General features: G+C 36.7%; 1 protein-coding gene across 4 annotated transcripts in view; it reads right to left on the bottom strand.

The window, feature by feature from the left end:
• The window catches only part of HS2ST1 (heparan sulfate 2-O-sulfotransferase 1), a 186,068-nt gene extending 170,658 nt beyond the window's left edge, over positions 1–15,410 (bottom strand). For 2 of the 4 annotated variants that reach the window (XM_027114247.1, XM_027114248.1), the window contains exon 1: positions 14,906–15,410. In XM_027114247.1, coding sequence (XP_026970048.1) covers positions 14,906–15,029 — 124 coding nt within the window. In that variant the 5' untranslated portion in view covers positions 15,030–15,410. The remainder of the gene's footprint in view (positions 1–14,905) is intronic. The other 2 variants (XM_027114249.1, XM_027114250.1) reach the window with 1 other exon arrangement.
• Between the last annotated feature and the right edge of the window lie 240 nt (positions 15,411–15,650).

Genomic DNA, 15,650 nt, shown 5'->3' with positions numbered 1-15,650 from the left:
GCACTTATTTTGAATCATATATGAATACTGTAGCTTAGAAATGTCAACTGAATCCATATTTTTCTTATATTAATCAGCCATAAACTACTTTATCAGATTTTCTTAAAAACCATCAAAGAAAAAGATTACTTACATATCATAAATGCTTTTTCAAATTATAAATTTGAAATTATAAACTACATGATCTTAAATTCTCTGTCAAAATGTAATTAATAAACAATATATAAAATTCTACCTTGATGGATTTCACATTGAAAACAACCTTAAATCACAATCAGTGCCTCCGGTATCCCAGTAAGAACAGCATCATCACAAATCATTTATGCTAAAATATCCCAGACTCAATTCTTATAATTAGTTTCCTGATCTTCCCAAACTATCCTTTTTATTACTAAATTAATAAGACTTTCCCACTTTTATTCTGTGACCAAAATGCAAGTATGGAATATGCTTTTCCTGGCTCCTTAAATAAAAAGGCAGCAGACACGCTATTACTCCAAAATTTACCTCAGAGTCTGAAGTAAAGATTATATTTCATTGTTGTTGAAAAGACAATCTATAGAAAACTTCCTTGTATTTTAATACCTCAATGTCCAAAAGAAAATGGGCTAAAAAACCTCAAATGGCAGTTAATATTTACACAAATACTTCTTTTCCTACTTCAATCTGCCTTCTTCTCTCTTTCTATATTACATGTACATCTGTAAATTTCCTCAACAATTTTTCAGCACAAGATAAATTAGTAATAAATGTGGAAAAACAAAGACAGTAACTTCATACGAGGATAGGGGAAGGTTAGGTGAAATGCAAAAGGTTTACAGAGTTCTTTAATTCCATCATCCTCAATTCTGGATTGGCAAACTCACTAAGAAATAAATTAAGAAAAGTCTCAAATGTGCAGCTAAAACGTAAGTAAATAGAGCTCCTAACAAATTCAGCACCTTGGTCAAAATGTTTTCACTGCTAATTAAGAAAATTAAAAGTTTTATGTTTCATAAACATAAAAGTTACTATAATATGCAAATCAAATCACTGCTTATTCATGAAATTGTGTATAGCAATTTTATGTTAAACCTTCAACATGGCTGACCAGTACTTAAGAATAATGTTCTAATGCCAGAAAAAACAAATAGCAATAATATATGATGAAAGAGGTGATCACACCACAGTTTATTTCTCAAAACCTCTATCACTCTGGCCTACCAAATCTTCTGATTGCAGAATGGCAAATAATTGTTGACCTGAGTTAAAAAAAAAAAAAAAAAAAAAACCTTTGAAGCTCTGTATAAGCCAAGAATTCTGGTCTTTGGGATTCTCATGAGCCCAGCAATTAATATAAAAGTACAACCTACTGTATTCTATATCTGAGTGAAAAAATAAGAAAAAGTTGAAATTCCTAAATTAAAACTAAGTATACAATGCACATGTTTTCCCTCTATTTGAGAATATGACAATGAATCACTGTAGGTAAACTGACAATAAAGGAACTACCACGTAAAACTTTTTCCATAGTGGAGAAACAGGCTTTTTTCCTTCACTAATTTGACCATCATTCATGTTTTTTTTTTAAAAAAAAGTACTTAGAATCTAAGGAGTTATTTTATACATATACGTGCATACACACACACACTGAAATTCCTTTCACAAACCACATTTAATCTCCCTTTTTTAAAAAATGTATCCTCAAACGGTCAAACTGGCGAGGATTAGTAGGAAAGAGGAAAGAAAGTTTGGTCATGTTAAAAGGCCAGGGCAAAGACCAGGGCTGGAACTTCCCTGGTGGCACAGTGATTAAGAATCCACCAGACAATGCAGGAGACACAAGTTCGATCCCTGGTCCGGGAAGATCCCACATGCCACGGAGCAAATAAGTCCATGTACCACAACTACGGAAGCCCACGCGCCTAGAGCCTGTGCTCTGCAACAAGAGAAGCCACCGCAATCAGAAGCCCACGCACTGCAACTAAGAGTAGCCCCCACTCGCCACAGCTATAGAAAGTCCGCGTGCAGCAACGAAGACCCAACACAGCCAAAAATTTTAAAAATAAAAAGTAAAAAAATAAATAAATAAAAGGCAAGGGCTATTCTATAATTTACATGAAAGTAAATAGATGTCTATCTTTAAGAGCAAATAATAATAAGAATTCACAGTGATTATTACTCCTTCCTAAGAGAGGAAAGAAATGAATAGCTAATCTGAATGTCAAATCTATAACTCATGTAACATTGTCATTTGATTTATCTGAACACTTATCAGACAACCGTGATCCTATGAGGTAGGGCACTGCGGAAAGCCTACAGCAGGAAGAAATGTAAAGTCTAAACTACGTTAAACCAAAAGACAACAATATCAAAGAGAAAGCAGGTGTATTATTATCACTATTAACAACAACTTAAAATTGTAGTTTTTATACTTTACAAACATTTTCACATTCTTTATACCATTTGAAGATTATGTGATCTTCCCAGTAACTCTCTGAGGACAGCAGAATAAGCATCCTTCATATTAAGTAAGTTACAAATTTATAAAATACCTAAAATATGCCCAGTACACAATTAGTATTCAACAACTGTTGGGTATTACTGCCTGTTACAGGAGAAGGTTTAGAGGTCATGATGGCTTGCCATTGGTGGGAAAGGCAGAAAACCATTTAAGAAACATGGGTCCAAGGGCAAAGTAGCGAAAGATTCTAAACAAGTAAAAAAAGACCAAAAGGAAGTCAAAGTGGTCATGAGGAAGACTAGATTATAACTAGTCACAGGCTTAATTAGTCACAGAGTTCCAACAAAGCGCAAAAGCAAAAAAAGGCACATAATGACACCTCATTGATCAGACATTCCTGGACAGGCTCATCCCAAGTCAAACAGAAACTAAGTTCACTAACTATACCCAGGTTCAGAAGCAAAAAGTCATACATACCCCTAATTTTCCTCATATTCTGAGACACTTAAAATAGCATCACAAGTTTGCCTTTTTTCTTTGTTTTAACCTTCAAAACATGAAGGGAAGATATTTATAGTCTAGAGGACAAAAATGAATGGTTTTTATTCTATCCTCTTCAACAAAATGAAGAAGCTGTCTATTAAAACATACCGTAGATCATGTCAAGTCAGTCTTTCTAATCAGCTCTTCTATGCAGGAAACAACAGAGCTAAGTTGGTTTTCTGCCAGATGTATAACACACTGGGAACATGTAACACTTTATTAAAGAGCTGGGTGCATTTTGTTCAAAAGCAATAGAACTATGGTGAAATAAAAAACGCTGGCAACTGAAAGCAGCTTCCTAACATCCAAATACAAACTAATCATAAATTTCTCAGTCATATTTGATCAAGAATCTTAGTGTCAAATCTGACTGCTGAACTAGTTTCAGTGTGACATGGACAAAGCTGAAATAACTAACAAATGCAAGGCTGAAGGAGGATTTTATTGATTTTATTTAAATCCAACAACTCAATTTGCTCAAAGCTCCAATATTCCTCCAAATATTCAAAATATTCTTATCACTAAATTCTTAAGATATTGTCCTTTTCCATCATAACTTAGAAATGTAAAGAACCATAAACAGCCCTAGTTAATCACCAAGCTCTTTGAAAAAACAGCAATATGGAGAATTTACAACTCTCTTTATTGAAGACCAAATAAAAAGTCATTTTTTTGCAGTAGGATTTTAGTTATAATGTTTATGCTGTGCAGCTAGTTTTTTTTAACTTTATATATATTTTTAATTTACTATTAACTAAAATAAAAGTATACTATAACAAGACATTATTTTGAAAGCACAACAGTAACAGAGAACTCAAAACAGAATTCATTGTTTAAAGACAGCTATGGAGAGCCGGATACCAACACTTACTGACTTATTTATCAGGAAAAAAATCAACTAGATTGATCAGGCCATTTCCCATACTGTTTTGCTTCAAAGCATAAAGGGAATATATATACCAGGAGCATGTTATCAATGAACCAATAATATCTCTAAATTATATTCATTAATCAACTCAAGCATAATTTATGATTAGAAATAAATATGCCAAGAGCTAGTCTGTACCTGCATAACCCTTTAGCCTCATTCCATAACAATGCTGAGCAAAATTTTAAGGTATTTTCCAACTCAGACACCATCTAATGAATCTCTAAATTCATTTTTGTGTGCTTTACTGTACAAATCACTTATTTCTAGCTATGTCACAAACTTAGGAATAAAGAATAGAAACATGTAAGGTGATATGTGATAAGGTGACAATGGATGATTCCTAAATTCTACTGGAATTTAGCAAAATGGGCATTTCTTTCCCTCTAAATCCAGTTTTAAATTCTTATATAAGTACCAAATCAATTTGCAATTTTTCAAATCACTATCTCCCAAAAGGAAAATCCAACAATTTCAATTAAAAATGGTTGTCCCTGACACTTTATAGTACCCATAGGGATTCAGTACAACATAACTATCTTTAGCAAGAATTATATCATGCAAAGTTGAAGATCTGGTAACTATAATAAAATTGTTCACCTTAAGGTAAACTAGGTACACTTTCTGTTGATGCAACATAATGATCACAACTACTACTGGTACCAAAATCCCTTATGATTTCCTCTCTACTACTTTGCTTGCAACAGGGGTATTACAAAAGGAATACAGGAAAGAAAAGGACTATGCATCCACCCATCCCAGCAAGGATGTGATCAATTAGCTCAAGAACCATACTGACAGGAAAAGCAGAAACCTCTTCTAGAGCCAGAGACTTCATTGCCCAGTTTGAAAGAGCCTTCACTTGGCTCAGCTGCATCTAAAGGGATGAAATAAGAACTGGTTTCTTGAAGTTAGAGTAAAATTGGTAACAGGCAAAAGAATTAACTAAAGTCCTCTTGAAGCTTCAATGGGGAAGCAAGGAGATACGGCTATTGTGGGTAAGACTTGCCTCTAGCTTTGAGTAAACAATTTACTAAGGGCCTGTGTGCAACACCATGCTAGAAATTATATGGAAACAGAGAAGGATAAAACATTATTTTGCCCCTAAGTTTATAATATTAGTTTTAGTTGTCAATCGTAATTCAAATTATCCAACTTCACTACTTTCCCCTAAGTCAACCTAGGGACACACAATCAAAGATAACTAGGCCACCTGGCTTCCATTTCCAGCCAAGATGGAGCAACAGGGGATTTATCCTCCCACCTGAAACAACTAAAAAAGAACAGATAAAATATGTAACAACAGTTTTCAGGCACTGAACTTTAGACAGGAAATCAGTACAGGATGGTGATCCTTAAGAGAGAGAAAAGAAATGAGGTGAGTCATATGACTGTTTTAAGACAGTTTCCAGGCTACAGCACAGAGAAGGGGAACTCAGAGCCCAACAGTCTCCCTAACTTAAGGAGCCAGAATTGGGAGTTCAGGGAGGCCAAGGTAGCTGGAGTTTGCTGGGCAGAGTAATAAAGAAAACAAAGCTGCAAAAAGAGAATTTTCAGCACAGTACCAATCAGTGCATATGTGTGAAGAAACGGACACTGCAAGAGACACAAGTTCGATCCCTGGTCCCGGAAGGGGCAGGTGGAAAACTTTCTGGGATTCACTCAACCACCATTCCCACTAGCCAGGGTGGGGAAACCTTGTAATACACAGGGTCCTGGGTAGAGTACTCTGAAACGAACTGCAAGGGTACTGCCTCAGCAGTGGGGCAAAATTAATCATAGACTAAAGGCTATCCTGATCCCATCTAACAAACTTAAAAGCAAACCTAGAAGGATCCAACTGCTTCAAGGTAAGTTGAATGTGTCCCAAAACAAAGCCTAAGAATATGTTTAGGAATCTGAAAATATTCAGCACCTAAAAGGGTACAATTCATAATGTCTGGCATCAAATTAAAACTTACCAGGCATGTAAAAAAAAGCAGGAAAATGTGTTCCATAATAAAGAAAAAAATAAATCAATAGAAAGCAATCCCAAAACGACACAGATAGCAGAATTAGTAGACAAGAACATCAAAAGAGTCATTATAATAACATTCCATTTGTTCAACAAAATAAAGTAAAAGCATGTTAAGGAGAGAAACAGAAGTCTTTTTTTGTTTCTGTTTTTTAAGGTCCAAAATGAACTTCTAGAAATGGAAAAGAAATGCCTAAGATGAAAAATACACTGAATGGAATTAAAAGCAGATTACATACCACAGAAGAAAGCATTGGTGAATTGAAGGCATAGCAGTAAAAAACTATTTAAAACAATACAAAAAGAAAAAAGACTGGGAAAAATCAGTAAAACATCACTGAACTGTTATGACAGCTAATGTAGCCTATATACGTGTGATCTGAGTTCCTGAAGAAGAGGAAAGGTACATAAAAACTATATGAAGTAATAATGTTCAAAGCTTTCCAAATTTAATGAAAACTATAAACCCACAAATCCAAGAAGCTCAACAAACCCCAGGCACAAAAAAGTGAAGAATCTACAGCAAGGCTCATTATAATTACTTAAAACCTAGTGAAAATCTTAAAGGCAGTCAAAGGGAAAAAAGGCATTATGTACAGCTTAACAAAGGTAAGAACAATGGCAGTCTTCTCATCTCATAGTGCAGGGCAAAAGACAAGCGAGCAACATCTTTAAAGTACTGAAAGAAGAAATGTCAACCTAGAATTCTATACCCAACAAAAATTTCTTACAAACAGTAAGACAAAGACTTTCTTAGACATACAAAAGTGAAAATAATTAATCACCAAGTAGATTTTCAGTACAAGTAATTTTAAAAGATATCCTTGAGGATGACGGAAAAGAGTACCAGATGGAAATCTGCATCTCCACAAAGAAATGGAAAGCATTGGGAATGATACATGTATGAGTAAATATAAAATACTATAAAATTTGTTTAATCTTTTTAAAAGATAACTGATTGCTTGAAACAAAAATAATAACAATGTATCACAGGATTTATATGTACAAGTAAAATATATAACAATAGTGAAAAACCGGAAGAGAGAAAATGGAAGTACAATGACTAAGGTTCTTATACTATACCTTAGTAGTATAATGTATACCATAAACTCTTAAGCAACCATTAAAAAAACACAACAAACAGCACTGCTAATAGGTCATCAAATGAGATGAAATAGAATCAAAATCCTCAGTTAATTCTATAGAAGGCAGAAAAACAGAAAAAGGGGAACAGATGGAACAAAACGAAAACAAACAGTAAGACTCAAACCACATCAATAATTATATTAAAAGTAAATGCACTAAACACCCTCATTTATAAGAGAGATTGTGAAATTGGATACAAGCCCCAACTACTTGCTGCCTACAAGAAATCCACTTTAAATAGATTAATACTAAAAGAATGGGAAAGATACACCACGCTAACACTAATCAAAACTGAAGTGACTATATTAATAACAGACCAGGTAGGTTTCAAGCAAAGAATATTACCAAGGACAAACACCTTCATCTCATAATGAAAAAGGGGTTAATTAATCAAGAAGACATGACAGCCCTAGACATTCATACAGCTAATCACAGTACTTCAAAAAAACATGAAGCAAAAAGTAACAGAACTCTAAAGAGAAATAGACAAACCCACAATCATAACCAGAGACTTCAAAACCCCTCTCTCTATAACCGATGGAACAAGTAGGTAGAAAGAAAATCAAGGATACAGAAGACTGGAACAACTCGACCTGACAGTTACAGCATACTCTACCCTGTAACAACAGAATATACATTTTTCATGTTCACACAGAACATTAATCAAGACAGTTTATATTCTGAGTCACAAAACAAGTCTAAATAAATTTTAAGATTTATTCAAAAGGATTCAAAAAATTCAAATGTATGCCCCCACCTTCCATAGGACACAGCTGCAACTAAGTCATTGCCAGCTAAAAAACCCATTTCCGGGCTTCCCTGCACAGTGGTTGAGAGTCCGCCTGCCGATGCAGGGGACACGGGTTCGTGCCCCGGTCCGGGAAGATCCTACATGCCGCAGAGCAGCTGGGCCCGTGAGCCATGGCCACTGAGCCTGCGCATCCGGAGCCTGTGCTCCGCAATGGGAGAGGCCACAACAGTGAGAGGCCTGCGTACCGCAAAAAAAAAAAAATTTTAAATAAAATAAAAAACCCATTTCCCAGCCTCCCCCCTTGCATATATTGATAGATGGTAACTAGTCCTCATCAAGAGACTGAGGGTAAAAGTCAAAGAAGTTGAGAAAGGGGTACACACCTCCTCACCCTTCTCTTGCTTCTTCCCCAGGCTGACAGCAGAGAGCTCCAAAGCCAGAGGGGATGGCATAACTACATGACAGAAAGTACCCAAGACCCTGAATAACTCGTGAAGAGGAAAACCATCCACCAAAATGATCACCTAAAACATCATGGGGAAAAAAAGGGTCCTTTATTGTGTTAGCCAATAAAATTGTGCACTTTGTTTTAAAAGCAGCTAGCATTACTCTAATTCTTAAGGAAGCTTCTAAAGAGTTTTATGCAGAGGAGTGACATGATTTTTTTACATCTTAAAAGGACCACCCGAACTGTCATATTAAGAATAGTCTGTAGGGAGGCAAGTGTGGAATCAAACAGACTAGACATGGCAGTAATCCAGGGAAGAGATGATGGTATCTTGAATTAGGGTGGTAAGAGTAGAAGTGTTGAGTAGTAGTCATATTCTAGGAATATTCTGAAGATAAAGCTAACAAGATATTTCTAACAGACTAGATGCAGAGCATGAGAAAAAGGAAAGTAAAACCCTAGCAAATGGAAGGATAGAGCTGTTATCAACTGAGATAAAGAAGGTCAGAGATAAAATGAGTTTGAGGGGTGGAGGTGTTGAGGCAGTGTACAGAGATATCAGAAGGTTTGTTTTGGCCATACTGAGTTTGAGAAGTCTATTAATTACTCAAAGAAAATTTCAAGTAGGCAGCTCAGTTACATGAATCTACATGAATCTAATGTTTAGGAAATAGGTCTCAATTAGAAATACATATTTAGAAGTTGTCAGCACATAAGTCACCAACTAAGGAAGAGTAAATAGAGAAGAGTTCCAAGGACTGAGCCCTGGGGTATTCTTATGTTAAGGGGTTGAAGAGGGAAAAAAAAGAATCTTACACAGGAGATAGAGAAATGACCAGTGATGGGGGAAGAAAACCAAGAGTATGATATATTGGAAACCAAGTAAAGAAGGTCTACCAAAAAGGAGGAAGTGATCAACTGTGTCAAGTTCTGCTGATTGGTCAAGTTCTGCTGATTGATCAAGTTAAGAACGAAGACCAAAAATTGACCGTAGGATTTAGGGAAGTTACTGGTGATTGTGGTAATCAACAACAGTGAGAATAGACAATTTTTTAAAGTTTTACTGCTAAAGGAACCTGAAATATGAGACAGAGGTTAGCTGAGAAAGAGGAGTCGAGAAAAATACCATTTTGTTTCTGGTTGGGAGAAATAATAGCATGTTCACATGCTAATGAGAAGAATCCAGCAGAAAGGGAGGAAATGATAACTATAGGAGAATGAGGGAAAACTTCTGGAACCACGTCTCTAAGTAGGTGAGGAACAGAATCAGGTGCACAAGTGGTCCAACAGGCAGTTAATCTATAATTAACAGGCAGAAAGGCAAAATACAGAAACGCAGCTACTAGTAGGTGGGCAGATAATTACAAATAATTAGGCTACAGTGAACCATTGATTATAAAGTCCATCTATAAGTACACCCTTCAAAAGTGGTCATTTTGGAGAGCAGTGTTTGAATATTCATTACTATTTCAATTTCACTAAGTGCCAAAATCTCTTAGAACGCTTAACAGAGTGGTAGAGAGATATCCTAGGATTACTTTAATTGAGATCAACTGTAGCAGTTGACTACTCCATGGCACTAGATAACCTATCTAGGACTCATAAGTGAGACACCAATTAGCAATTCTAGAATAACTGCATTCCAATTAAACCATAAGTCCTCTAAACAGTAACTACTGTAAGGTTTGCAAACAATTTCATAAGTAGAGAAATCTATCATTCTTGGGAACATTTTACAGGTATGTATGGTTTCAGGCACTTGTAAAAACTACCAAATTCCAAACAGCAGTCTCAACCTTGGCCCTGGAGTTAGTTCATTAGTTTAGGAGGGTTTTAAGAACATAGGGATTAACATAATTTTGACCAATGAAGATGCCTACATATCCATTCTGAGTTACTGTCCTCATTTAAAACATTATGTCCTAATGCATTCATAAATTTATTTAGTTGTGTTATAAGCATATGAACAACAAATATTATTTTAAATGCTTAGGCCGTACAGAAAATAAAGTTATCAGGCACATAATTCTTACATTTATATTACAAAGGTTTCATTGACTGTTCCACCAGTCAGCATTAGCAACAGTGTGTTCTCAAGATTCAGAAAGAACTACTTTGTAAAAGCAACAAATTCTGACATGCAGAGTTCTAAGTAACAGCTAAGCAACTAAGTAGTAACCTAAGTGACAGTGTTCATTTTGACTCCATGTTATGGACTGTACCTCATTAGAAAAATTAAGTTTGTATATTTTAACAAAGTTTTTTCAGTATAACATCCCAGAGAAATTGTTCATAACTAATGTGCTCGTATCCTAAATTTAACTCACAAGTTGCATGTTGTAGTATGTTAATATTAAAAAAAAAAATGCACTTACTCCATTAAATATAAACCATCTACTACAAATCAGTGATTCTTACCATTAAGGAGACTGCATACTCCTTTGCAAATCTGATGAAAGCTATGTATATAATTTCAGGGAATTCATGGATGCCTTGAAGCCTATATATGGGTCCCTAAGATCTAAAGAATCTCTGATTAGTGGAAAAAAATGGGAGTCCAAAATTAATCCAAGAACATATGAAAACGTAATATACGACTAAAAGAAGAACTGTAACATACAGTGGGGAAAAAAGATAAATTATTAATATAATATTTGCCATAAGTGGCCATTCACTGAGAGAAATTACAATAAACATATGACTGCTTTAAAGAGCTAAATGTAAAAAATAAAAGTTATAAAATACTAACAAAATATAGAGAATGAACATAATCTTGGTTGGGGGAAGTCTTCTCAAGCAATGTAAGGCACCTACTTGCCTAAATTCATAGATTTGACTGCATAAATTTTTTAACTTCTGTATAAGCAAAATATACCATAAAATCAAGGGACAAATGACAGACCTGGAGAAAAACAGATACAAGACATAAAACAGATAAAAGATTAATACTTCTAATATATTTTTAAAACCCTAAAAATCGGTAAGAAACTACTACCCAACAGACAAATGAAAATGAACAAGTAAATGTTCAAACTAATTAGAAGTTGAGGAAATGTAAACCAATGCAACAACATACCATTTCACAGCTTCAGAGTGGCAAAAATTTAAAGCTGACAGCATCCCATCCAGGACTTGTTATGTGTTGACAGTGCAGATTATTGTAACCCTTGGGAAATAAATTTTTTGGAAAGTAACAGATTTTAAGATCTGTTAAATTATAAAATACATACATCTTTTGTCCCAGTAATCCCTTAACAGGAGAATTTATCCTACTGAAAACAGTACCAACAAATAAGGAGTTAAATAAACTTATATAAGGATGTTTCTTGTAACACTGTTTATAATACCAAGAAAGAAAATGGTAAAAAAAAAAAATTTTTAAGTGGTGGGGGGAGAGATAAACTGAATGTTCATTATTGGCATAATGGCTGGAGAATTTATGATTCATGCATACTATAGAATATTATACAGCTATTAGAATGAGTAAGTCAAATTTATATTTATTGACCTGGAAAGATATTCTATGATATTAAATGAAAAAAGCAAGATGCAAAGTAACATGTATACTGCCATCCAACATTCGTCGAAAAAAAAAAGATAAAAGAAAACTCTATTATGTGACATTGGTTTTTAGGAATTCCTGTTTATATACTTAATGTCCCAAGTGGTCAATGAATACACCTAAGTTTTGAATACAACTATCGCTCTATTAGAGATCTCACTATCAAAATATTCTGAAACCAAGGTGCATACAAAGCATTACCAGAAAATGCAATCCTTTGGAATCTTCTATAACAGAAAAGATAAACAATGAAAACTTTTAAGAGCAAAATGTTTAACTTTTTCTTTTTCTTTAAGCCATAAATGCAAAGTTTAATAAATTTGACTACACTGTAAGTCAAAATTCTGTGACAGATGACATCACCAAAGTTTCTGAAAAGTGATAAATGTGTGTTTAAGTTTTTCTGGTGACAAAACAAAAATGCTTTTAATGTTGTGATTTTACCACTTACAGAAAACCACCACAGACTTTTTTTGTCCCCTGTAGCAGAAATAAGCTATTTCAGTCCTTTCATTGGGTAATATAATTATGTTCGTTACACGGGTATAAACAAGCAACATACATTACACTAAACTAATTCCTTTGTGTCAGAAATTGAATTTTCTAAGAATGACATTCATTCTTAGCAATAAATGCAATTAAACATTGGTATTACAGTTTAAAAATTCTATTCAAACTGCTACATCTTAGTGTAATGTCAATATAAAGTCCCAAGCAGCCTGGTATAATTAAAGGGGAACTTGATGTGGAATCAGACATACCTGGGTTCCAGTCCTGGCTCTGCCACTTACTAGCTATGTGGTCAAGTTATATAACCTTTGAACCTGTTCCCGCATCTGTAAAAATGGCTTTCTATGGTGTTTTTGGAAGATTAAATAAGAATATCAAATATGAAAGTGTCTAGTACAGAGTCTGATTGTCAAAATATGCCTCCTTCTGTGTTCCTTTCCTAAGGAAGATTACTAACTGACAACATCTGTTTTAGTATTGCCTGTTTCATAAGACTTTTTTTTTAATCAAAAGACTGCTGATACGAAGTTATATATTTTATTTGCCATAATTTTGAATCTCCATTATTAGTTCCTTCTAGTGTTTTGTATCTGAGGCTCCTTTTCGAGAATTAGTTTAATCCATATTTACTATTTCTAATGGAATATAAAGGTTCCTTTCCTGTAAAAAAAATCATGAAAAAACACTACTACCTGTGGCTTTCTACATCCTCAGATAACTCTTTCTAAAATCATTAAGGTTGTGCCTACAGAAAACACTTTCAAGCATCATGGAAAAAAAATGTTAGGCAACAAAGGAAAATTAAAATTTGAATTATCCCAACCTATTGTAATGTGTCTAAGAAATTCAAAGAGCAACACAACGAAGAATTAATACAAATTTTAATTTAATATAACTTTCAACTTTAAGAGGAGTCATTTTTTTCTCTGTAAAGCTGGATCATTAATCAGGCCACAATATGACGCTCAAAGCTGCTAAATAGTTACAAACAAAAAGAGTATATTGGCCAACCTTCAATATTTAAAGCGAATATTTTTCCATCATACAAGACTCATATTAATAAAATCATAGTAAATAAATTTGATATCTGTTCGAAACTGTACAGGGCAAGTTCTACCCTAGAGTTGAGGAGTGGAATTATTCCTAGCTCCTCTTCAAATTTATTTGCACTTCAGCTAGATTTATTTGATGCTCTTTGATACACTGCTCTTTAAAATGTCTCCAAGGCTTTTCGCAAAGTCTATCAAAACTGCAAATAGTCAGCTACTATTTGTAATATTTCAATTATTTTCTGATACATTTTTCCTAAATATTAATCATCACCCACAGCAGCATCTGTTACTTCTTAGTCTAAATTATAGTGCTGCTGGTATTTTATTATTTGCATTTTGAAAAGTATTTTAAATGATTTTGAGGTGAAAGTGTACGCATAAAAATACTTCACATTACTTTTCCACATTCAAATTACAGCCTCCTGAGCTGATTTTTCAGTGCCATGTACGTTTTTAAATCAAAATGTACTGCTGACATTCTTTTAATATTCCCTCCCCACCCCGAGCTCTTCCCAAACGCCGAAGTTCCCTACTAATCTGAAAGTACCTATTATCTGTGCATTCTTCGGGTCTTTCACAACATCACACTCCAACTTTTTGTACATCAGACCTCTTCCGTAATTAAAGTAAGCACTGTTAACTCTTTAAGGTACTTAACCTATGGTAAACTTTTTGCACTCTTCCTTTCATAAACTTAAATCTCACTAAAGCAATTCCCCTTCAACCTTTCCTCCTAAATTCACTACACCAACATCGCCGCGAAGTAACGTACACACACATCCCTATTCTTAAGCTCAAAATATAGCAGTTTAGCGCCGCTAAAAAAGAATTTAAATGCTTGGATGCCTCATTTCAGTACCTCACGGAAGCTTTATAGTTGCTTTCCTGTCCTACCTGGGGACAGCCTATTTCTCTCGTCAGTTGGGCGGTCCCTTGCTGCCCCCAGCACAAGAGTGCAACTCACTACAGTGTATTTCTTTTACTCACCGTCATTCCAGCATCTCCCTCCATTTCTGCGCATCTATCCCTTCGCGAACCTCCCCATCCCCAAAAGATTCCGTAACCAGGTGCCCACATCTCAAATTAGAATACCCCTCGCCTGACACTGCCGAGGCTTTCTGTACGACTTCTAAGAGAACACGTAAGCCTGAGCGTTTCTGTCTCCTCCAACAGTCAGTACCCGCTCCCCAGTGAGTTCGCTCTTATCTTGCTCTTGATCCCCATGGAATGCCTACTTCAGGGTAACCCTTTGGCTCCGGGAAGCCCAACCTTGCAACCTCTGCCCCGTGACCTCGCGAGCCCAGCATACCACCCAAGCTTAATTCACACCATTCTTGGAGCTTGTGTTCTCGATGCCCCTAGTCCCATCTCTCTTTACAACCTCTTTCAGCCTCCTGCCGAGGAGCCAGATCTCAGGTTAGACAAACGCCCACTTGCTCGGGTAGCACTGCCTCCCTGGCCCGGCCGCTTCCACACACCACTCAGCCCAGAGTGGCACGGCTCCTCACCTAGCTTCGACCGGGACTCCTCCAGTTTCTGGATCTGGTTCTCCAAGAAGAGCATTGCCACTGCGAAGGCCACCACCGCCAGCAGCTGCAACTTGGGCGGCATCATAATCCTGAGGAGCCCCATGAAACCCGCTGCTCGGGATCAAGACATACCGCGGGGGGCGGGGATAGGGGCCCCGGAGGCAAAGGAGACGCCGGGAGGAGCCCACCGAGCCGGGAGAAAGGCAAGGAGAGCGCGACAGCGAGAGAAGCACCGCAGCGACCCCCCCCTTCTCGCCTCCCCAGTCCCCCGCCCCCAGGCGCCAACACCAACGCCGCCGGTGTCCGCTTCTCCTCGGCCGATTCCACGGCCGCGCCTCCAAAAGCCCGCGCAGCAAACACAGCGCGAAGCGGCTGCCGAGCTCTCGCTTCCCTCTACCGCCTCAGTCCCCGAGACCCGCGCCCGCCTGCCTGCCTGCCTCCCTCTCTTCCTTCCTTCCCTCCCTCCTTTGCTCGCAGCCGCGCGCTCCTACGTTGCGGCTGCGGCTGCGCCGCCCTCGACCCCGCCCCCTTCCCATCCCCCTCGGCCACCACGCGCACGCATCCACGTACGCTGCTCAGCAACCAGAGGCTCCGCCCACTGCTCCCGTTCACTTGTGCTTATTGGACCGAAGAACCCCAAGGCTTAGCTCTTGGCCCGTGTCATGGTTGGTTTCCTTTGCCTAAGGTGTCAACCAAAGCGGCATTCGATTGGGTAAACTTGGAG

This window comes from Aethalodelphis obliquidens, unplaced genomic scaffold, assembly GCF_003676395.1.
Source record: "Aethalodelphis obliquidens isolate GAN/ISIS:26980383/991018 unplaced genomic scaffold, ASM367639v1 scaffold13, whole genome shotgun sequence".
NCBI classification, from domain to species: Eukaryota; Metazoa; Chordata; class Mammalia; order Artiodactyla; family Delphinidae; genus Aethalodelphis; species Aethalodelphis obliquidens.
This window is presented reverse-complemented; position numbering and strand designations above follow the sequence as displayed.